The 24,566-nt window shown below is 43.0% G+C and overlaps 1 protein-coding gene across 1 annotated transcript in view; it reads right to left on the minus strand.

The window, feature by feature from the left end:
• LOC115153199 (sodium/potassium/calcium exchanger 3) overlaps positions 1-18,889 on the minus strand; it is a 163,134-nt gene extending 144,245 nt beyond the window's left edge. Inside the window, exon 1 of the mRNA XM_029698391.1 lies at positions 18,343-18,889. Within this exon, the coding sequence (XP_029554251.1) occupies positions 18,343-18,535 (193 nt within the window). The 5' untranslated portion in view covers positions 18,536-18,889. The remainder of the gene's footprint in view (positions 1-18,342) is intronic.
• Between the last annotated feature and the right edge of the window lie 5,677 nt (positions 18,890-24,566).

Raw genomic sequence — 24,566 nt, forward strand, 5'->3', positions numbered from 1 at the left:
TGGTGGCTTGACAATAGATCGGTGCAATCTGCATATCTAAACGTGGATTCTAATAATAAGGAGCAATCTGAAGACAAGTCTCTCCATTATATAGATTGATATCATAAGCAAATGTGCCTTTTCATAGGGAGGAAATTGCTGGTAGAGAACCCTTCTAATCCCTACAGTAATGTAATGAACTATACACACACACAAACACAAGCACACAGGTCAGGTACACACACTCTTTCTCTCTGTCTCTCTCTCTCACACACTCATGCACGCACGCACACACACACACACACTTAATTTTCCCTCCAAGACTCTGATCAGACGATTCATGTGCTCTGAGTAATTAAAAAGCTAATGGGTTCCTCTAGCCCTGGAAGTGCAAGTGAAGAGATCTCTGATTGTGTTTGCTTTGTTCAAGTGAACAAAGGCTCCGGGCTAATCTCAATTGGAGAGCTCTGGCTATTTCACACACAGTGAGAGACTTCTGGCTTTAGGAGGTGAGGAAGACAGAGCGGAGTGATGATTGTTGGGAGATAAGCGTCTGTTGCCTCAGGCTGTATACAATATGCACACCCCTTCCCTCCCTACCACACACACACAAACACAGGTCCTCAAACAATCCCTCTCTGTGAGTGTAGTACCGACTGTGTGCGTCATCCAGTCACAGATGGGACCTTGCTGGCAGTACAGTATACTTGCCATTCCACTGTTTTGTTGTCTGGGAAACTCTTTCCTCATCTTCACTTCCAATACAGTGCTTCTCCAATGGACAATGTTATAAATTCCAAAACATCATGGATTGTCTCAAAGCTCAATCTCCAAATGGTCAAATCTGACAGAAGTGAATTATGTAAAGTGCATGTATGCGAGTGTATAACAGTATGTGTATCTCTGTGTCTGTGTCTGTGTTGAGTGTATAAAAGAGCTTTGCACATCAGAACCCAGGCATGTAGTCAAGGAGCTTGTTGCAATACTCATGATACCGTGAGTGTGTGTCTATGCATGTGTGTGTGTGCGTGCGTGTCTGTGTTTACACTCAACACACCACATCTTTACACAATTACAGTTGCGTTCTGTTTCTCCTCCTGTAGCGTCAGAGCTATTCAAACCAGCTGCCTGCCATCCATCCCTACTTTGCCTCAGACTTAAAGAGTTCAGCACTCTTACCAAGGTTAAAGGTCCAGGTTTAAATCAACAGAGACCATAATAGAGTCGTGGCTGGTTCATTGGATGAGGATGGATGTAGAGGCCAATAGAGAGGCATAGCAGGACTCACCCAATCTCATCAATCACCTGCTCAATGAGGACATTTATGGGACTTGTATATATAACAGGCGGGGATATGGGATGGACCTCACAGTCAACAAACCCCCACCCCTCTCAGGAATTACTGGTGCGAGGTACAAGACCACTACTCTCCCCATCAAGGGTTGGTGTGAAAGGGGGGAAAAAGAGAGGAGATGGAGGCAGAGAGGAGAGGATAAACCCTTTTCTCACCTCATCTACAGTGCATTCGAAAAGTATTCAGACCCCTTGAATTTTCCACATTTTGTTACGTTACAGCCTTATTCTAAAATGTATTAAATTGTTTTTTCCCCTCATCAATCTACACACAATACCCCATAATGACAAAGCAAAAACAGGTTTTTAGAAATGAGTGCAAATTTATAAAAAATACAAAAACTGAAATATAACATTTATATAAGTATTCAGATTTTTTACTCAGTACTTTGTTGAATCACCTTGGGCAGAGATTACAGCCTTGAGTCTTGTTGGGTATGACACTACTAGCTTGACACACCTGTATTCTGAGATTTTCTCTCATTCTTCTCTGCAGATCCTCTCAAGCTCTGTCAAGTAGGATAGGAGCATCGCTGCAAAGCTATTTTCAGGTCTCTCCAAAGCCGTTAGATCGGTACAAGTCCAGGCTTTGGCTGGGCCACTCAAAGACATTCAGAGACTTGTCCCATAGCCCCTCCTGCGTTGTTTTGGCTGTGTGCTTAGGGTCGTTGTCCTGTTGGAAGGTGAACATTGGCCCCCAGTCTGAGGTTCTGAGCACTCTGAAGCAGGTTTTTATCAAGGATCTCTCGGTACTTTGCTCCACTCAGCTTTCCCTCAATCCTAACTAGTCTCCCAATCCCTGTCGCTGACAAACATCCCCACAGCATGATGCTGTCACCACCATGCTTCACCGTAGGGATGGTGCCAGATTTCCTCCAGAAGTGATGCTTGACTTTTAGGCCAAAGAGTTCAATCTTGGTTTCATCAGACCAGATAATGTTGTTTCTCATGGTCTGAGAGTCCTTTAGGTGCCTTTTGCAAACTCCAAGCGGGCTGTCATGTGCTTTTTACTGAGGAGTGGCTTCTGTCTAGCCACTCTACCACAAAGGCCTGATTGGTGGAGTGCTGCAGAGATGGTTGTCCTTCTGGAAGGTTCTCCCATCTCCACAGAGGAACTCTGGAGCTCTGACAGAGTGACCATTGGGTTCTTGGTCACCTCCCTGACCAAGGCCCTTCTCGTCCGATTGCTCAGTTTGGCTGGGCGGACAGAAATAGGAATAGTCTTGGGGGTTTCAAACTTCTTCCATTTAAGAATGATGAAGGCCACTGTGTTCTTGGGAACCTTCAATGCTGCAGAAATGTTTTCTCCAGATCTGAGCCTCGACACATTCCTGTCTCGGAGCTTTATGGACAATTCCTTCGACCTCATGGCTTGTTTTTTGCTCTGACATGCACTGTCAACAGGTGTGTGCCTTTCCAAATAATGTTCAATCATCTGAATTTATCACAGGTGGGCTACAATCAAGTTGTAGAAACATCTCAAGGATGATCAATGGAAACAGGATTCCCCTGAACTCAATTTCAAGTCCCTTAGCAAAGGGTCCGAATACTTATGTAAATAAGGTATTTCTGTTTTTTATTTGTAAAAATATCTAAAAACCTGTTTTCGCTTTGTCATTATGGGGAATTGTGTGTAGATTGATGAGGAAAAATATTTTTGATCAATTTTAGAATAAGGCTGCAATGTAACAAAATATTTAAAATGTCAAGGGGTCTGAATACTTTACAAATGCACTGTAAGTCTTCAGCTACAGAACGCTATCCCCCACCTCCTATCCATTTCTCCTCCTGTCCTCCTGTCCTCCCTCTATTATTTTCCAGGTCCTATGGGTTCCCAGAATACATGTAAAGTCTAAATCTGGGTGGGGGTGATGAATTAGGCACAGTGTATTTGGGGAGCTGGGAGCAGAATAGTTCAGTGTTTAATCACAGCCAGAGCTAATACTGTACTGCAGAGCATGAATAGACTCAACAGACTGTGTGTGTGTGTGTGTGTGTGTGTGCATGCGTGTTACTCCCACTTCAAATCAGTCCAATTCCCTGACTTCAACCAAACAGAGTCAATTGCTGTTTGCAAGCAAAGAAACCAACACAGTTTCCCCACACACACTTTTACAAACCAACTCCCATAAGTATTCATTATCCATATCAGGGACCAAATTAGTAATAATCTGGGACTTCCATAGAATCAACAGGTTTCTTATAATAATGACATTGGAGCTGACTGGACATAATCAGATAGGGTGGACATGTATGCTTAAGAGAGATATAAAAATAGTGTGGGTGCATGTGTGTGTGTGTGTGTGTGTGTGTAAATGTGTGTATGTGAGTGTGCATCTGTGAGAAAGCAAGAGAAGGGGAGGGCACTGGGCAAAAATATTTTAGGTATCTCAATTTGTTCTGGCAATTCTCACATAGAAACTTAATTCGGAGGAAGGATGTTTGACATGCAATTTTTATCTTACAAATCATGATGAAAGTGTCCATTTAATGCCCTTTTTAGACCTATACATGCCTGCTGTACAACAACACTGATTCCCTCCATTCTACCGGCTAATGTACAATCCCTTGATAATAAAATGGATGACCTCCAATTGCGGATTACCAACCGGATTCTCGGAACTGCAAAATTCTTTGCTTTTCAGAAACATGGCTCTTGGACAATATACCCCCCCACGACTGTCCAACTCGATGGATTCTTCATTCACCGGGCGGACAAAACAGTGAAGTCAGGGAAATCAATGGGGGGAGGTGTTTGCCTCTTCATCAACTCCAACTAGTTTGCTAATTCCAGCGTGGTGGAAGTGTCGACCTACTGTTCACCCGTCTTGGAATACCTGATGGTCAAATGCCTACCCTTCTACCTCCCGAGGGAGTTTTCAGCTATTATCGTGATTCGGCGTCACTAAGACACGTGATGCCCAACTTCCATCAACACCTCCAATGCCACTAGGGGTGATAAAGTCCTAGATCACTCCTATTCTACCCACAAGCAAGCATATAAGGTCCTCCCTCGTCCCCAATAAAAAGCCCTGGATTAACACCGAGGTTGGCGCTAAACTGAAGAACAGGGCTACCGCACACAGAGCTATCGTAGACAACCCTGATGCTACGGCTGCAGACAGGAATAAGTACAATAAGGCCCGCCATGACCTCCGCAGAGTCATCAAACGAGAAAAAGGACAATATAGGAATAAGGTGGAATCTTATTACAGAAGCTCCGATGCCCGCCGCATGTGGCAGGTGCTACAGTCCAATCAATTTAAATTACAGGTTGTAATGCAACAAAATAGGAAAAACGCCAATGGGGATGAATACTTTTGCAAGCCATTGTAAATGTACAGTACCAGTCAAAAGTTCGGTCACAACTACTCATTCAATGGTTTTCTTTATTTTGACTACTTTCTACATTGTAGAATAATAGTGAAGACATCAAAACTTTGAAATAACACATGGAGGCCAGGTCATCTGATGCAGCACTCCATCACCCTCCTTCTTGGTTAAATAGCCCTTACACAGCCTGGAAGTATGTTTTAGGTCATTGTCCCATTGAAAAGCAAATGATAGTCCCACTAAGCGCAAACCAGATGGGATAGCGTATCGCTGCAGAAGGCTGTGGTAGCCATGCTGGTTAAGTGTGCCTTGAATACTAAATTAATCAATCACTCTACACACCCACTCACATACAAGCTGCTGCTACTCTGTTTATCTTATATTCTGTTGCCTAGTCCCCGTACCCCTATACGTATCTACCGCCATCACTCCAGTATCCCTGCACATGTAAATATGGTATTGGAACTGACTTTTTAAAATATTTCCTGTATATAGCATGCTTACTTACTTTATTGTGTATTTCATATTTCTTGTGTTTTTTTCTAGTAATACATTGTTAATGATTATTGCATTTTTGCGTTTTGAATTTGTAAGAAAGGCATTTCACTGTACTTGTGCATGTGACCTTAAAACTTGATTTAAGTCATGACGTGGGAAATCTGAAGTGGAAACTTTGGAAATCCATGTCAATGACGTGTAACTTTTTCTGACTTAGGTGTCAGTTATAGGGCTGTTCTCTACAAACATGTTAGAGAACACATGTGGCCTCATTACTTCCTGTTTACCATCTGTTGCTATTGTGGCTGCCGTCTACAATGCATTTAGACTGTTGGGAGATGTTGGAAGGGCTGACGCCAGTGAAACGGAGAGTAAGAAAATAGCTATATTATTCTGATGAGTGGGTTAAGTGAATGCGTGAAATGCCTACACAACACAACTGGAAAACTTCATCGTTTCTGAAGACACATTGTGCACGGCGGCGCTACTGTAAGAGTGTAGCTAGCTAGCTAGCAAGTAGCAGTTGCTCGCTAACAATACACGTTTGATTGGCTAGCTAGCTAAAGCTAGCATAGCTAACTGTGCAGTGAAGTAAATCCATATGAAAGAGGTTAATATATAGCTCAGTGTCTCCAAAACTTCAAGGTGTCTCTACAGTAATAAACCTAGCTGTCAAAGGGAATGTGCTTGCTGGCCAATGTGATACAAAATGCTGCCAAGCAATGTCAAAACGTGCAAACAAAACAATGTGCAAAGAGTTGGGCTATTGTAGTAGCTAGCTATATTGCTATAAAAGTATGGTCTATATTCTAGCTAGAGTCCATAACAACAAGCTATATTGGTCGTCTAGTAGCTAGCTAGCGAGGATACTTGTAAACATTACAGATAGGTCGTTCCAACTGTTGTTTAGTTAGCTAGCTAACAAGCTAGCAAAATGTTTAGTACATTAGCTACAGTAACTACCTAACCTTTATTCTTTAGATAATCAGAAAAACATCTGAATGGTAGCTAGGCTGCATAGTTACAGGAACTCTGATGCTTGAAACAACTTTGGAACCAATTATCCACTGTTGCTAATAGTTACCGGTCCAAGGAGTAGGTTAGCTAGCCTCTAGCTTTACCGGTAAAACTCCAGTATTACAGCTAAACGCTATATTTATCTTTGACCATTCAATTCCGTTGCAGAAGAGTGAGGAGGAGAGTGGATGTTCCTCCGCCTTGTCGTAGCTACTGTTAGCTGTGCTGTGCTCCATAGCGACTAGCAAAGCTACCCTGACCCTGGCTTTTATAAATCGCAGAGTCCGGGCTGTGCCAGAGACCATATACTGGGCAAAAAGGGTCCATATCTTTACATGACACATTTTTGATATTCTAGAGAATACAGAGCATTTCCATTGTATATTTTGAGTTTTGTGGATATGCACCATATCCTGACAAATTCTGAATCCAGATGTGTCTTCTAGACATATATGATATTGGGATTACTCTGCATATCACACATGGATGGACATTTCCTATGGCCAGATATGGACTCATTCAATATCCTAAGATATGGGACATCCTATTTCTCTCATCATGTTGACAAAAATGTACTATATACATCACATCTGTGTTTTCTCAGCCCATTCCAGATATGAAGCTATATTCATTTCAGATATGCTTCTCTTGGCTGAGGTCCGTATCCGGATCTTGATATGCTAAAAATAAGGACAGCGCATGCTCAGCACATGCTCGATAATTTGACAAATATGAAATCCATATTTTTCTTTCATGCACAAATCATTTTTGGAATCCCTCCAGATATCATACATGGTATTGCCAGATATTTACTCATAAGCTATTCTGAGATAGGCCTATGTGGACATCTTATTTTCTCTATATGGCGACAAATACTGACAGTAGGCCTACACAGTATATTTTCTCAGCACATACAATGCATATTCTCTTGACCGAGGTCCAAATCAGGATCTTGATATGTATTTTGATATTTAAATAAGGACAATTTCTGATGCTTATTTGAGTTTTGAGGACATGCTCAATAATTTGACAAATATTACATCTATATCATTCTTTCAGACACTAGCTATAATTTTTGTATTCCATCTGGATAAAGGCGTGCGCAAACCGCAAGCTAAAAGCACTGTAACTGTTAGCCTAGCAACAATAATCAACTTTCATTTTTGAATTTGGGCATCACAAATTAGTTTGTAAATGGTGGGTGGTCGACCTGACATCTGGAGAAACAAAGAAATGAAAAGCTGTTTAGAAAATACCTAAAAGAAGTTAACGCTAAAGTGAGTTGCTAATTTGAGATGTTTCTACAGCTATTCTTGCTAGCCGCTGTCTTTGTTAGTGGGCCAGAGGCTATACTGTATCAGAGGGCCAGCTTTTTTCTGACAGAAAGGCAGATACAGCAGACTAACAAGGTCTGTCCTTACCCAAGCCCACATCCTTCCCTCTACCATGTTTCAAAGAGAATAGCCAATTATTATATTTTGTTGTTTTGGGGATGGGGGTATGTGTATAATATCTAATTGACAGAAGAGAGACAGTGTGTGTATGTATGTGCGTGGGCATGCGTGGGCGTGCATGTGTGTGTATACGGCAAAGGCTGCTCTCTTCTTTGGTGGAGGAGATAAAGGTGTTGTTCTTATCACTGGTTGTTATATCAGTATATAAAGCATGGTGGTGGGAACCTCTAGCTACACTGGGAGAGTTGATTCAAAAGTGACAGTAGAGTGCTCTCTCTAAAATTAGCTTACATTCCCCAGTCCTAAACCTTAACCATTACGGAATGGAGAAAATGCAAAACCTTAGATCAGCGTCTCTAGGTGGCAACTTTACCCCAGTCTGTCCTTCTCTCCTGTTCAACAAAACCCACCTGGTAGGTACTGTGCCTTGCAAAAGCATTCATCACCCTTGGCGTTTTTCCTATTTTGTTGCATTACAAACTGTAATTTAAATACATTTTTTAATCTGGATTTCATGTAATGGACATACACAAAATAATCCAAATTGGTGAAGTGAAAGAATAACGTGTTTAAAAAATTTAAAAACATAGAAGTGGTGCGTGCATATATATATTCACCTCCTTTGCTATGACGCCCTTAAATAAGATCTGGTGCAACCAATTACCTTCAGAAGTCACATAATTAGTTAATAAAGTCCATCCGTGTGCAATCGAAGTGTCACATGATCTGAGTATACATAAACCTGTTCTGAAAGGCCCCAGAGTCTGCAACACCACTAAGCAAGGGCCACCACCAAGCAAGCGGCTTCATGAAGACCAAGCTCTCCAAACAGGTCAAGGACAAAGTTGCGGAGAATTACAGATCAGGGTTGGGTTATAAAAAATATTTGAAACTTTGAACATCCCACGGAGCACCACTAAATCCATTATTTAAAAAAATGAAAGAATATTGCACCACAACAAACCTGCCAAGAGCGGGCTGCACCTGAAAACTCACAGACCAGGCAAGGAGGGCATTAATCAGAGAGGCAACAAAGAGACCAAAGATAACTCTAAAAGAGCTGCAAAGCTCCACAGCGGAGATTGGAGTATCTGTCCATACGACCGCTTTAAGCCATACACTCCACAGAACTAGGGCTTTACGGAAGAGTGGCCAGAAAAAAGCCATTGCTTAAAGAAAAAAATAAGCAAACACGTTTGGTGTTCGCCAAAAGGCATGTGGGAGACTCCCCAAACATATGGAAGAAGGTACTCTGTTCAGATGAGACTAAAATTGAGCTTTTTGGCCATCAAGGAAAACGCTATGTCTGGCACAAACCCAACACCTCTCATCACCCCGAGAACACCATCCCCACAGTGAAGCATGGTGGTGGCAGCATCATGCTGTGGGGGACTGGGAAACTGGTCAGAATTGAAGGAATGGAAACTTGTTTCAGTCTTCCAGAGATTTGAGACTGGGACAGAGGTTCACCTTCTAGCAGGACAATGACCCTAAGCATACTGCTAAAGTAACACTCGAGTGGTTTAAGGGGAAACATTTAAATCTCTTGGAATGGCCTGGTTAAAGCCTAGACCTCAATCCAATTGAGAATCTGTGGTATGACTTAAAGATCGCTGTACACCAGTGGAAGCCTTCCAACTTGAAGGAGCTGGAGCAGTTTTGCCTTGAAGAATGGGCAAACATCCCAGTGGCTAGATGTGCCAAGCTTATAGAGACATACCCCAAGAGACTTGCAGCTGTAATTGCTGCAAAAGGTGGCTCTACAAAGTATTAACTTTGGGGGGTGAATAGTTATGCACGCTCAAGTCTTCTGTTTATTTGTCTTATTTCTTGTTTGCTTCACAATAAAAAATATTTTGCATCTTCAAAGTGGGCATGTTGCATAAATCAAATGATACAACCCCCCCCAAAATCAATTTTTATTCCAAGTTGTAAGACAACAAAATAGGAAAAATGCCAAAGGGGGTGAATAATTTCGCAAGCCACTGTACACTGAAATAGATTTGATGTAAATTGTACCTGTCCAGGGCCTTGTCTATCACATAACAACCTCCACTTTACTGATGAGGTAGATTGTGCATTTTAGGTTGAAGAGTGTGAGACAGAGGTAGTGAAAGAGCATAAGAGAGATAGATAAAGAAAATAAGAAGGAGAGATCATCAAAAAGGGAGTGGAAAAGACAAAAAGTAAGAGAGTGACAGAAAGTGAAAGCGAAAGACAGTGATAAAGTTTGAGAGAGATGGAGACAGAGTGAGTGATGGAGGAAAGAAGATGTAGTTTGCATCTGTGTTCTCCCAGTCAGAATGGAGCAGAGCTCTGCTCTCTGTTCAAACCGGCTGACCCAGATGCAGCTGAATTAAAGACAGCCTCAGAGAGAGAGAGAGAGAAACAACATTGTAAATACCACCAATCTGTTTATTTATCTTCCCATATTCGTACTACAACTATTTGCACATTGTTAAAACACTTTACATAGCTGATAATAAAACACTTGGAATGTCTTTTTTTTTATCTTGAAAAATATTTTTTAAACCTTTTTGGGTGAAATGTTTACTGTTAATTTCTAATCGTTTTTTGTTGATGTTGTGAAATATGTTTCTTGTCAGTTTTGTTTCCTAGTTTATTTCACTTGCTTTGTCAATGTAAACATGTTTCCCATGCCAATAAAGCCCCTTTGAATTTAATTGAGAGTGTGTGTGTGTCTGTGTGTGTGTGTGTGTGTGTGTGTGTGTGTGTGTGTGTGTGTGTGTGTGTGTGTAAAACAGGAAGTGAGAGATGAAGAAACTAGCTAAAGTGCAGGCTACCTCTCTCGTTCCCACTCTAACTCCATACATATTTCACATTCTCTGTTTTTTCAGTGTTCTCAATCATAGCAACCTCAGGGTTCATAGTCACAAAGTACTCCTTTGCTCTGTGTACTGTTTGTAAGTATTCATAGCGTCACCACACACAACCATGTTACACGATGAGATGATCAACAAACTGGAAGAGTACATTAGTGCCCAGATGACACTCCATACATCGAGTGTGTCCATTTGTATCAGTGACATCTAGGCATTGATATCCTAATAGATTACTAGAGGGGGTATGTCATTAACCTTCAAAGGTCCAAATGGGGTAAAAAAATGGCAGCCATATTGCTCAGGAAGAAATGCTAACTAGTCTGATTGGAAGGAATGGCAGTTGAGCAGTGTTTCCCAAATTCGGTCCTGGGGACCCCGCACATTTAGTTTTTTATCCTTGCACTACACATCTGATTCAAATAATGAACTCATCATTATTTGAATCAGCTTTGAACCCTTAGGGTCCCCAGGACCGAGTTTGGGAAAACGCTGCAGTAGAGATATAATCCTGATTTTACTTATTCAGAAAAATTAAAGTAAGGCATGTGGTAAATTAGCAATTGTGTAATAGAAGTATTGTCAACCTAAAATATAGTAATATAATTATAAATACAGTTTCTACATGTTTTATACAAACGTTCTGTATACAGTGCATTTGTAAAGTATTCAGACCCCTTGACTTTTTCCACAATTAGTTCTATTACAGCCTTATCTTAAAATGTATTAAATATTTTTTTCCCTCATCAATCTAAACACAATACCCCATAATGACAAAGCAAAAACTCTTTTTTTGAAATGTATGCAAATTTATAAAAAAGAAACATCTGAAATATCACATTTACATAAGTATTCAGACCCTACTCAGTACTTTGTTAAAGCACGTTTGGCAGCGATTGCAGCCTTGAGTCTTCTTGGGTATGATGCTACAAGCTTGGCACACCTGTATTTTGGGAGTTTCTCCCATTCTTCTCTGCAGATCCTCTCAAGCTCTGTCAGGTTGGAAAGGGAGCGTTGCTGTACAGCCATTTTCAGGTCTCTCAGAGATGTTCGATCGCCTTCAAGTCCGGGCTCTGGCTGGGGCACACAAGGACATTCAGAGACTTGTATCAATGCCACTCCTGCGTTGTCTTGGCTGTGTGCTTAGGGTTATTGTCCTGTTGGAAGGTGAACCTTCGCCCCAGTCTGAGGTCCTGAGTGCTCTGGAGCAGGTTTTCATCAAGGATCTCTCTGTACTTTGCTCTGTTCCTCTTTGCCTGGATCCTGACTAGTCTCCCAATCCCTGCCGCTGAAAAACATCCCCACAGCATGATGCTGCCACCACCATGCTTCACCGTAGGGATGGTGCCAGGTCTCCTCCAGATGTGATGCTTGGCATTCAGGGCAAAGAGTTCAATGTTGGTTTCATCTGACCAGAGAATCTTGTTTCTAACAGTCTGAGAGTCCAGTAGATGCCTTTTGGCAAACTCAAAGCAGGCTGTCATGTGCCTTTTACTGAGGAGTGGCTTCCGTCTGGCCACTCTACCATAAAGGCCTGATGGTGGAGTGCTGCAGAGATGGTTGTCCTTCTGGAAGGTTCTCCCATTTCCAAAAAAGGAACTCTGGAGCTCTGCCAGAGTGACCATCGGATTCTTGGTCTGACCAAAGCCCTTCTCGCCTGATTGCTCAGTTTGGCTGGGCGGCCAGCTCTAGTCTTGGTGGTTCCAAACTCCTTTCATGATGGAGGCCACTGTGTTCTTGGAGACCTTTAATGCTGCAGACATTTTTTGGTACCCTTCCCCAGATCTGTGCCACACAATCCTGTCTCAGAGCTCTAAGGACAATTCCTTCCACCTCATGGCTTGTTTCTTGCTTTGACATGCACTGTCAACTGTGGGACCTTATATAGACATGTGTGTGCCTTTCCAAATCATGTCCAATCAATTGAATTCACCATAGGTGGACTCCAATCAAGTTATAGAAACATCTCAAGGATGAACAATGGAAACAGGATGACCTGAACTCAATTTCGAGTCTCATAGCAAAGGGTCTGAATACTTATGTAAATAAGGTATTTCATTTTAGTATTATTTTTTATATATTTGCAAACATTTCTAAAAACCAATTTTTGCTTCGTCATTATGGGGTATTGTGTGTACATTAGATTGAATAGGAAAGTGTTTTATTTAATGAATTTTAGAATAACGCTGTAACGTAACAAAATGTGGAAAAAGTCAAGGGGTCTGAATACTTTCCCGAATCCACTGTAATAAAGTACAAAAATAATATTGCAATATGCAACTGTATCGATTTTCTCCCCCATCACTACCATCGTCATGTCAGTCATTGATTTTTTCTTTGACACATATAGTCACAACAAACATTCAGCTTCCCTATAAGATAAAACTTAATTCTGTATTTGGTCAGTAGCATTATGTGAAAATGATTTATTGTTTTATGATATTTCTTGCTTTGACAGTGTGTAAGGGGAATAATGAAGGAAGATGTCACCAGAATTGTCAGTTGTTGGGATAGACGGACCAAGGCTCAGTGTGGTTCGAGTTCCACATCTTTTATTAGTGAAACTTAAACAAAACAATAAACAAACAATGACCGTGAAGTAACAGAGCACACATCAGCACTCAACAAAACAATATCCCACAACCCAGGTGGGAACAACGGAGAACTTAAGTATGATCCCCAATTTGAGACAACGAACATCAGCTGCCTCTAATTGGGAACCATACCAAGAGCACCAACATAGAAATGAAAAAACTAGAACACCCCCTAGTCACGCCCTGACCTACAACACCATAGAGGGCTCTCTATGGTCAGGGCGTGACAGTACCCCCCCAAAGGTGTGGACTCCGGCCGCAAAACCTGAAACCAAATGGGGAGGGTAGGGGGGGTGACTAGTGTCGGTGGCGGCTCCGGTGCGGGTCGCTGCCCCCGGCCAGACCCCGGATCCGGCCATGGCGCCGGGGTGAACGCCATGCCTGGACTGGGCATCGGCGCAGAGGAAGGCTCCGGCCTTGGAGCGGTACTGGATGCCGTGCCTGGACTGGGCACCGGCGCAGAGGAGGGCTCCGGCGATGGAGCTGGGTTGGATGCCGTGCATGGACTGGGCACCGGCGCAGAGGAAAGCTCCGGCATTGGAGCGGGACTGGATGCCGTGCCTGGACTGGGCACTGGTGCAGAGGAAGGCTCCTGCCATGGAGTGGGACTGGACGCCGTGCCTGGACTGGGCATCGGCGCAGAGGAAGGCTCCGGCCTTGGAGCGGTACTGGATGCCGTGCCTGGACTGGGCACCGGCGCAGAGGAGGGCTCCGGCGATGGAGCTGGGTTGGATGCCGTGCATGGACTGGGCACCGGCGCAGAGGAAAGCTCCGGCATTGGAGCGGGACTGGATGCCGTGCCTGGACTGGGCACTGGTGCAGAGGAAGGCTCCTGCCATGGAGTGGGACTGGACGCCGTGCCTGGACTGGGCACCGGCGCAGAGGAAGGTTCCGGCCTTGGAGCGGGACTGGACACCGTGCCTGGACTGGGCATCGGTGCAGGTTGCACCGGACTGATGACACGCTCCTCAGGTCGAGTGTGTGGAGCCGGCACAGGATGTTCCGGGCTGGAGAGGCGCACTGGAGGCCTATTGCGGGGAGCTGGTACAGGTGGCACCGGACTGTTGACACGCACTTCAGGGCGAGTGCGGGAAGCTGGCACAGGACGTACCGGACTGGGGAGGCGCACTGGAGGCCAGATGCGTGAAACCGGCACAGACTTCACCAGACTGCTGACAGGCTCTTCAGGTCGAGTGCTGAGCAGAACACACTTGACCAACATCTCTCTCCTCTCTCTCTCCCCCAACTTCTCCATCGCCTCCCTGACGGTCTCTGGCTTTTCAGGGCGAGTGTGGGGAGCTGGCACAGATGGCACCGGACTGGTGTCACGCTCTTCAGCATGCCTGCGCTGCAGCATACTCCTCGCCAAAGTCCTTCTCCAATATCCCTCCTCACACTGCTCCAACGACTCCCAGGCGGCCTCTGGCTCTCTCCTTGGCTCGGCCGACCACCGCTCGTGCCCCCCCCCCCAAAAGAATCTTGGAGTTTCTGTGGCCGCGGCCCCCGGCGTTGTCACTGTCCTTCCTGATTTCCTGGCAACTCCCGCCAAGGAAGGGTCTCGCATCCTCCCATGATCTCTTCTCAGGTCCAACTCACTTTTCCCTTCGTTGCACGCTGCTTTGTCCTTGTTTGGTGGGATATTCTCTCACGCTTGTTGGGATAGACGGACCAAGGCGCAGCGTGATTCGAGTTCCACATCTTTTATTAGTGAAACTTAAACAAAACAATAAACAAACAACAACCGTGAAGTAACTGAGAGCTCATCAGCACTCAACAAAACAATATCCCACAACCCAGGTGGGAACAATGGAGAACGTAAGTATGATCCCCAATTAGAGACAACGAACATCATCTGCCTCTAATTGGGAACCATACCAAGAGCACCAACATAGAAATGAAAAAACTAGAACACCCCCTAGTCACGCCCTGACCTACAACACCATAGAGAATGAAGGGCTCTCTATGGTCAGGGCGTGACAAGAATCCCACTTCCCTCTTGGTAAAATCTTTTGACTTTGCAAGAACGTGCATTATTTTCACATTTCTTCAGTTTATGTTCAGGTGAAAATACTAAGGTCATCTTATGCTCAGATCCTCTTTCAATAGACCCATATTGCACCAAGGGTTAAGTCATTTGGTGACAGAGCAACAGACGCGCAGCTACCAACTCCAGAGGATTATTAAATGCACATGTTTAGCTGCAGTTCTTGTGCCACACAAGCCTAAAGCTGCGTTCGTAACCAACTGGGAGTTGGGAATTTACAAGTTGTGAAGTCGTAAATACCAGTTGGATGCATTTAGTGCTTTGAACTGGTTGACAAAGGCTAATTGGCTAATGGCCAACAAGCTGCGTAAACAGGATGTAAATACACGTAAATGTAGTTTAGTCACCTTTTTATTTTTTAAATAGCGTTTAGTCACCTTTTTATTTTGTTAATTATCATTCACCTACTTATTATTGCGTTCCCAGCATGATTCCACTGCGAACAAGTGGAATCATGATTCAGGTATGCTCGTTTTGTTTGCTGACCCCCCCGGATTTTCCTTGTTAGCAGCGCATTCATTTACCACTCTGTCCAATGGCAAACTCCAGCCAAGGCACAGGCCGAGACGCGAAACGAACTACCTCAGCCCAGACCAACGCTGACAGTGGCCTTGCATGATGCCGGACATAAGGCCATTTTTTTAAACTTCCCTCGACTCCTGCTGTGTCAACAGACTCTCTGAGAATGAGTGTAGGCTACAACTGGTAAATAGTCGCTGATATTTCAGTCAGAAGCCATGTAAAACCTTAACAAAAGATAGGCTACTATAAGTTCTCATAACAAAATAACTTTGCTTTACAGAGAGTAGTGTGAGACAGACAGTTGTGAGGCAGGCTGCAATGCAAAGGAGACACAGAGAGAGGAAGCAAGCAGAGAGAGGTTTGTAGTACAGTGGTTCCCAAACTTGGGGTCGGGGACCCATGTGGGGTCCCCAGAATTTTAAATAGGGTCCCCTGAGAGAATATTTCATCTTATCAAACAGATTAATAACTTGTTTCTCTTCAAATGGGTATAGAATACAACATTTTAGAGTCAACTAAGGGCCTTTTACACTGGTGCACTTTAGCGGCATACAATACAGAAAACTGAATTGCAGTGCAGCTCACATGGGATGCTGTAAACATGAACATGATTAAAAAGATAACCCTTTTCTAGTGTCCAGTCCAAATTAACTATTTTGAGAGGGCAACCTGATGTGCATTTTGTGTAATTTTTAACTACAGAAAATTACATTAGGCCTTTTACATAGTTGTGGATTGTTTCAAATCACAAGTTTGTTTGGGAAGCCAATAATTTGGGTAGTGTGCGTGGCAATAGGTCTAGCTGATTGAGCTGCGGCTGTCAGTGAAAAGCGTCTAAAATATTTGTGAAGATAACGTGTCTTGAGTATAATTGAAAATATTGCATCAAGAAGAAGGGGAGGGGTGTGTGGCAAAGATATGGTGTGTCTCTCTCCAGAATGCATGCATACAGTATGTAGGGAAGTGCCCATTTGGCAATGTCTTATTTCTGATTGTCTTAACTCATCACATACACCACACGTTTTTTTCCCGCCTCACACAAGTCAACAAAGTCTGTTTTTTAGAATCCATTGCGAATGATTGTTCAAATACTGAGGAACTATCTTTCCAACACACACCTTGATAATCACCAAGCCTCAGTGTGAAAAAGCAAAATATTATGAACTGATGATCCCTTACAGTATATCAAGTGGAAACATCATAAAAAACTGCTTTCTGTCCTGAGCAAACTGGCGCAGGAAACTTTGAGGGCCCAGAAATGGCTAGTTGATAGAATGTTGCAAGTTTATTAGCAATAGCTTCAGCCCGGACCCTGTGATGATTTGATACAATATTGAACTTGACTAGCAATAATTCAAGTCAAGACAGATAGAAAGGGAGGCAGACAGGCGGACAAGAGAGATTCATGTGATTGAAAGAACCAGAATTTTCATCAGGATATTTTCTACTGTTTTCATTTCTAGGCTTTAGGGCGGCCTATGTATTTTACTTAGTTCACGATGAAGTTATTGGCTTACTGATGCATTGGTTATAGGATATCTCTTAGTTCTATGCTCTCATTTCTTTAGCCGCCAATGGATCACAGTGTATCAATGTGTCCATATGGCAGAGGCTAGTGCTCTCACCATAGTTTAATTTTAAAGTTCAGATTTTTATGATTAACCACGTGACAATGATTTTGAGAAACTGAAACGTTATTATTTCAATGAAACTGTTCCATGAAAATGTGCATATAAAAGTAATCATAACTGGCACACAGATTGGTAGAAATGGTAGGATAAATTGTAAGCTTCCCCAAACTTGAAACTCAGGAGATGACTATGGAATTTACTATTCCAGCCATTTAAAAAATATGCACAAGCGCGTGCACACATAGGAGGTCCATGACAAAAACATGCCCACCTATGGAAATCAAACGCCTCCGCAAATGATTTGTCCGGGCGCCAGGTCTGTGGAAACCATGTGTTTGATGTATTTGATACCATTCCACTCATTTTGCTCCAGCTATTACCTCGAGCCAGTCCTCACCAATTAAAGTGCCTGAGACTAAACACCTCCCTTTGCAACTGGATCCTGGACCTCCTGTGTTCTGCATTGACCCCCCCCCCCGCAGTCTTTTGACTCATCATATGCGCTGCTGCAACTGCTTATTAGCCTATTTATCCTGTTGCCTAGTCACTTTACCTCTACCTACAGCATATGTATATCTACCTCAATTACCTCTTACCACTGCACATCGACTCAGTACTGGTACCCTGTATATATAGCCAAGTTATCGTTACTCATTGTGTTCTTATTCCTCGTGTTATTATCTTTCTATTATTTTTCTATTTTTCACTCTGGAAGGGCCGTAATTATGCATTTCACTGTTAGTCTATACCTGTTGTTTACAAAGCATGTGACACATATGATTTGATTTGTTGCAACTAATTTATGGACTGTCCTTGCTTTAGGCCTACATAACAACAACCATTTCTATGAAAACGTAAAGGTCAAACGCAGATTATGAAGCGCAAACCCACTGAGAGAAAACGCACTCAAAAACATCATCGCCTATATGGATATTAGTGAACAACATAGTCTAGCATCGCTTTATGTCACTTCTTAGGAGCCTCACAAAATAGTAAAACTGAAAAAAAACATACCTCTCGCAAATTCTCGCAAATAGGCAACTGTTCAACAAGACATTCTGACAACAAGCATCTCACCTGCTTTCTCGACCAAACACGAGAGCCCCTTTACAAGAGCGAGCAGCACCCCCATGAAGAACATCTGCCCACCGAACAACTGCTTTCGCTTTTTCCGCTGAGCTTTGGTCTTCCGCTGGTTCAGCATCCCTTGAAGCGGCTTACTCCGCACCCGGACGGTCCCGGGCATCATGCCAAAGGCTATCCCATCCATGGAGACGTTTTCACGGGGACAGAGTTTCTGGGAACCCGGACAGGGAACGCGGATGAGTCGAAGGAAGCGGGGAGGAAGAGGGGTTCGGAAAGTTACACAATGGAAGAGGTGGGTTGTCGACGCGTGAAAGACGATGTTGGTATTCTATCTTGAGTCGGTTGCGATGTTGTCTTCTATATTACTTCGCATGGAAGTGTTGCTGTGCGTTGTGGATGTTGTGATAGGACGGAGCGCTCCATGGATGCGTCAGTTCTGTGCCAGTTTTCTCAGGACACGGTCTGCAACGAGGCTGGCGATGTAGAAGAGAGAGCGCGGAAAGGAGGATGTAGAGGGGTATGTGTGTGTGTGTGTGTGTGTGTGTGTGTGTGTGTGTGTGTGTGTGTGTGTGTGTGTGTGTATGAGAGAGAGAGAGAGAGAGATTATAAAGCTATAGAGAAATAGTAATTGAACAATGTAGCGAGATGGGGAGAAAGGACAGAGCGAAGAGAGAAATCCCACTGTGCATAAACTGTATCTCAACAAATATTATATTTCACCCAAAAATGTAATGGGATGACGTTGAATCAACGTGGAAAACTAATTGAATTTGCAAAGTCATCAATGTTAAGGAATTGTGGGGATTTTTGTTATCTTTTTTTCACCCAACTTTTAGCCTGAATCCAATCACATGCATCAAATGTATGTTGATTTCATGTTAAATTCAGATTGTTGAAAACTCAATCAAATCTAAATTAAACTAGACCTTGAACTGGCATGTGTCCAGTGGATACATTTTTCAAGCAGCAGGCTTCATTGTGAATGACAAACTACACGCTCATCGTTGCCCTCTCCTGGATGTAAACTCAGCAAAAAAAGAAACGTCCCCTTTTCAGGACTCTGTCTTTCAAAGATAATTCGTAAAAATCCAAATAACTTCACAGATCTTTATTGTAAAGGGTTTAAACACTGTTTCCCATGCTTGTTCAATGAACCATAAACAGTTAATGAACATGCACCTGTGGAATGGTAGTTAAAACACTAACAACTTACAGATGGTAGGCAATTAAGGTCACAGTTATGAAAACTTAGGACACTAAAGAGGCCTTTCTACTGACTGAAAAACACCAAAATAAAGATGCCTAGGGTCCCTGCTCATCTGCGTGAACGTGCCTTAGGCATGCTGCAATGAGGCATGAGGACTGCAGATGTGGCCAGGACAATAAATTGCAATGTCCGTACTGTGAGACGCCTAAGACAGCGCTACAGGGAGACAGAACGGACCCATGATCGTTCTCGCAGTGACAGACCACATGTAACAACACCTGCACAGGATCGGTACATCCGAACATCACACCTGCGGGACAGGTACAGGATGGCAACAACAACTGCCCGAGTTACACCAGGAACACACAATCCCTCCATCAATGCTCAGACTGTCTGCAATAGGCTGAGAGAGGCTGGACTGAGGGCTTGTAGGCCTGTTGTAAGGCAGGTCCTCATCAGACATCACCGGAAACAACGTTGCCTATGGGCACAAACCCACCTTCGCTGGACCAGAAGGACTGGCAAAAAGTGCTCTTTAATGATGAGTTGCGGTGACTGTCAAAAAGTGCTCTTCAATGACGAGTTGCGGTGACTGGCAAAAAGTGCTCTTTAATGACGAGTTGCGGTGACTGGCAAAAAGTGCTTTTCAATGACGAGTTGCGGTGACTGGCAAAAAGTGCTCTTTAATGACGAGTTGCGGTGACTGGCAAAAAGTGCTTTTCAATGACGAGTTGCGGCTTAGTCCCACCAGGGGTGATGGTCGGATTTGCGTTTATCGTAGAAGGAATTAGCGTTACACCGAGGCCTCTACTCTGGAGCGGGATTGATTTGGAGGTGGAGGGTCCGTCGTGGTCTGGAGCGGTGTGTCACAGCATCATCGGACTGATTTTGTTGTCATTGCAGGCAATCTCAACACTGCGTTACAGGGAAGACATCCTCCCCCCTCATGTGGTACCCTTCCTGCAGGCTCATCTTGACATGACCCTCCAGCATGACAATGCCACCAGCCATACTGCTCGTTCTGTGCGGGATTTCCTGCAAGACAAGAATGTCAGTGTTCTGCCATGGCCAGCGAAGAGCCCGGATCTCAATCCCATTGAGCATGTCTGGGACCTGTTGGATTGGAGGGTGAGGGCTAGGGCCATTCCCCCGAGAAATGTCCGGGAACTTGCAGGTGCCTTGGTGGAAGAGTGGGGTAACATCTCATAGCAAGAACTGGCAAATCTGGTGCAGTCCATGAGGAGGAGATGCACTACAGTACTTAATGCAGCTGGTGGACACACCAGATGCTGACTGTTACTTTTGAATTTGACCCCATTTCTGTTAGTCACATGTCTGTGGAACTTGTTCAGTTTATGTCTCAGTTGTTGAATCTTGTTATGTTCATACAAATATTTAGAAATCATTTTTAAGTTTGCTGAAAATAAACACAGTTGACAGTGAGAGGGTGTTTATTTCTTTGCTGAGTTTAGTATATTACATAATTTCTTTCAGTACCCTATTGAAGTAGATAGGCCTACCTATACAAACTACTCCGACTCTGCATAAACTAAAGTAAGCTATAGACAAATTATGTGTTTTGCAGACATCCGTTTGGCAATGGGTGGCAAATTCAACATTGTAATTATCCTTTACATGAGAATGGTAGGCACATATAAGTGAACGCGAGCACATGCACGCACACACGCAAACAGGTCTTTCTTTGAATAATGGAGTCAATGCGTGACAGTGGGATAAACATTTCCATTTGGTTTGAAACAAAAATAAAAAGGATTTTCATGCAGTTCCACATGCGTAATGAGAGAAATAAAAGTGAATATATGCAAATGCACCCATGACTCCACTTGTACAACATTGGCCTAGGACTACACACTTAACCCTCCTGTTGTGTTCCTTTCGTGTTAATTAGTTCTGTGTTCCGGTCCAAAATGAACGTCCCATTATAGCTGATTAAAAATCCATAATAATACATATATTATCACCTAATGTTGTGTTCGATCTTTTTATCAACTTAAGTTATTGTGAACATTACAAGTTTTGAACTTCTATTTGCTATTTATGGCCTGTAGGCCTCATTGACCTGAGCTCTATACAACTCGTTTTTGAGTTAAAAAAAGCATAATGTATGGATTATTTTGACTATAACAAATACTCAGATGAAACATATTGTGCTATTTATCACAGACTACTTTGTGTCAAAGTTTAACAAGGACTCTCTCCTCCTCACCAGTGTCCTGATCAAAGATATGTTCAAGAGCCTCACATACAGTATATTGTTTGGTCATTGTGCTGCCACAGAATGAATTGTGAGCAAGGCCTCAAAAAAGCTTTATATACCAGAGCTGCGAGAAAAGTTCTATATATTATTGAAACAATGTTGCGATTGTTTGTGAGAATGGAAACAGGTGTGGTTCCCGTGGGGGAAAGATTATATTGGGGAAAGTTTCCCGTGGGGGTTGCCATGGAAGCCAAGAAGGGGAGTGAGGTGTGTGTGCTCAAACATATATGCATGTGGGGGTCTGGGAGAGGATGTGTGTCCATCTGATGAATGGGCATGTGCCTGAACTCAATTTTATACACTAATTGTAGTTTCACCCATTAATTTCTGTGGGGTGGCAGGTAGCCTAGTGGTTAAAGCGTTGGATTTGTAACCGAAAGGTTGCAAGATTGAATCCCTGAGCTGACAAGGTAAAAATCTGTTGTTGTGCTCCTGAACAAGGCAGTTAACCCCCTGTTCCTAGGCTGTCATTGAAAATAAGAATTTGTTCTTAACTGACTTGCCTAGTTAAATAAAGGTAAAAAATACAATTTCTAATGACTGGTCATTTTTAACCGGGAACACAACAGGTGTACAAAAGTTAAATAAAACACCCAACATTTTATGAAAATCATCAAAATGTATTTTGTGTGTTCAGATGCCCTGTGTGGACAAAGTCATTGAACCTTATGACAATCAGATAAAATTAACTACATTTTTCAGAGAGAAAACTTGTAAATTGGTCCAATTCGACCGGAACACAGCAGGAGGGTTAAGCAGGGTTCATACAGACATTGGCAAGTCAATGAAAGGACTTTCAGGGACTTTTTCAAGCACTTAATTGTAATTTTCAAGGACCTCAATGATATACAATTGTATATCCCCCCAAAAGCATGTAAAAAGTATTTTATAAAGTAGGCCATTACCACAAAAATCATGAAGAATAATGATTTTTGTATGCCTCGCCAATGCATTGACATTCAAATTATTATTACATTCTAAAATATGGAAGAATAATGTGGGATTGCCTGACTAAATAGATTGGATGCACGCAGGCAATTTTTCTGTAGGTTCCTTTTTTAATGGAAGGAATTGTATCGAAACCAAGTTGAAGCCAACATTAGATGTTGTTGTACTCCTAATAACAGCACGTGGTTGTACCGCAACAGTGTAGCTCAACACCCTTTTTAATTGATATAGCTTTGACGTTTAAAAAACATATAGATGAGTTGGTTAAGAAGCTAAGATTTAAAGTTAGATTTTTCTACAGAAACAGATTGTGCCTTTCTCTAAGCAGTAGGAAGCAGATTATTCAGTCAACCTTTTTATCTGTTCTTGATTATGGTGATATTATTTATCAAAGTGTAGCGGCTACTATTCTTAAACATTTGGATGCCATCTACCATTGTGCCCTTTGTTTTGTTACAGGTGACAGTTTTGATAATCATCACTGGATCCTGTATCAAAAGGTTGGCTGGACTTCGTAGATATCTACATTCCTCTCTTTTTGTTTATAAGGCCCTACTTCATAAACTTCCATCTTATCTAACTTTGCTGTTAAAGTATAGACACCCGAGTTGCCTAACCTGTTCACAGGATTGGTTAACTCTTGAGGCTCCTAGGGTCTCCACCGTGCTAGGTAAATCTGCTTTTAGTTTTAATGCACCATATTGCTGGAACAAAATGAAAAATGTAAATCATCTTGATGTTCTGGTGCCTTTCTGCAATTTAAAGTATTGATTGGGTACTTATTTCAAGAGGAATGTAATAGTTTTTCTGGGTGATTTTTGACGTTTTATTTGTGCCTCCCGTGACTGTGTTTTTGTATTTTAACATATATATACAGTGCATTCGGGAAAGTATTCAGACCCCTTGACTTTTTCCTTATTTTGTTACGTTACAGCCTTATTCTAAAATGGATGAAATCGTTTTTTTCCCCCCTTATCAATTTACACACAACACCATAATTTGGGCTCCCGAGTGGCGCAGTGGTGTAAGGCACTGTGTCTCAGTGCTAGAGATGTCACTACAGACACCCTGGTTTGAATCCAGGCTGTATCACAACCAGTTGTGATTGGGAGTCCCACAGCGCAGCACCCAGCATTGTCCCGGTTTGGCCGGTGTAAGACGTCATTGTAAATAAACATTTGTTCTTAACTGACTTGCCTAGCTAAATAAAAGTTACATTTAAATAATGACAAAGCAAAAGTAGTTTTAGAAGCCTCTTGGACCAAGACTCAGCACTCCGGTACCACTTGCTGTGCGGTAGCAGAGCGAACAGTCTATGATTAGGGTGGCTGGAGTCCTTGACAATTTTAGGCTTTTCTCTGACACAGCCTGGTATAGAGGTCCTGGATGGCAGGAAGCTTGGCCCCAGTGATCTACTGGGCCGTACGCACTACCCGCTGTACTGCCTGGAAGTCGGAGGCCGAGCAGTTACTATACCAGGCAGTGATGCAAACTGTCAGGATGCTCTCGATGGTGTAGCTGAGGACCCATGCCAAATCTTTTCAGTCTCCTGAGGGGGAATATGTTTTGTCGTGCCCTCTTCACGAGTGTCTTCGTGTGCTTGGACCATGTTAGTTTGTTGGTGATGTGGACGCCAAGGAACTTGAAGCTCTCAACCTGCTCCACTACAGCCCAGTCGATGAGAATGGGGGTGTGCTCGGTCCTCCTTTTCCTGTAGTCCACAATCATCTCCTTTGTCTTGATTACGTTGAGGGAGAGGTTGTTGTCCTTGCACCACACGGT

This window comes from Salmo trutta, chromosome 18, assembly GCF_901001165.1.
Source record: "Salmo trutta chromosome 18, fSalTru1.1, whole genome shotgun sequence".
Taxonomy (NCBI): domain Eukaryota; kingdom Metazoa; phylum Chordata; class Actinopteri; order Salmoniformes; family Salmonidae; genus Salmo; species Salmo trutta.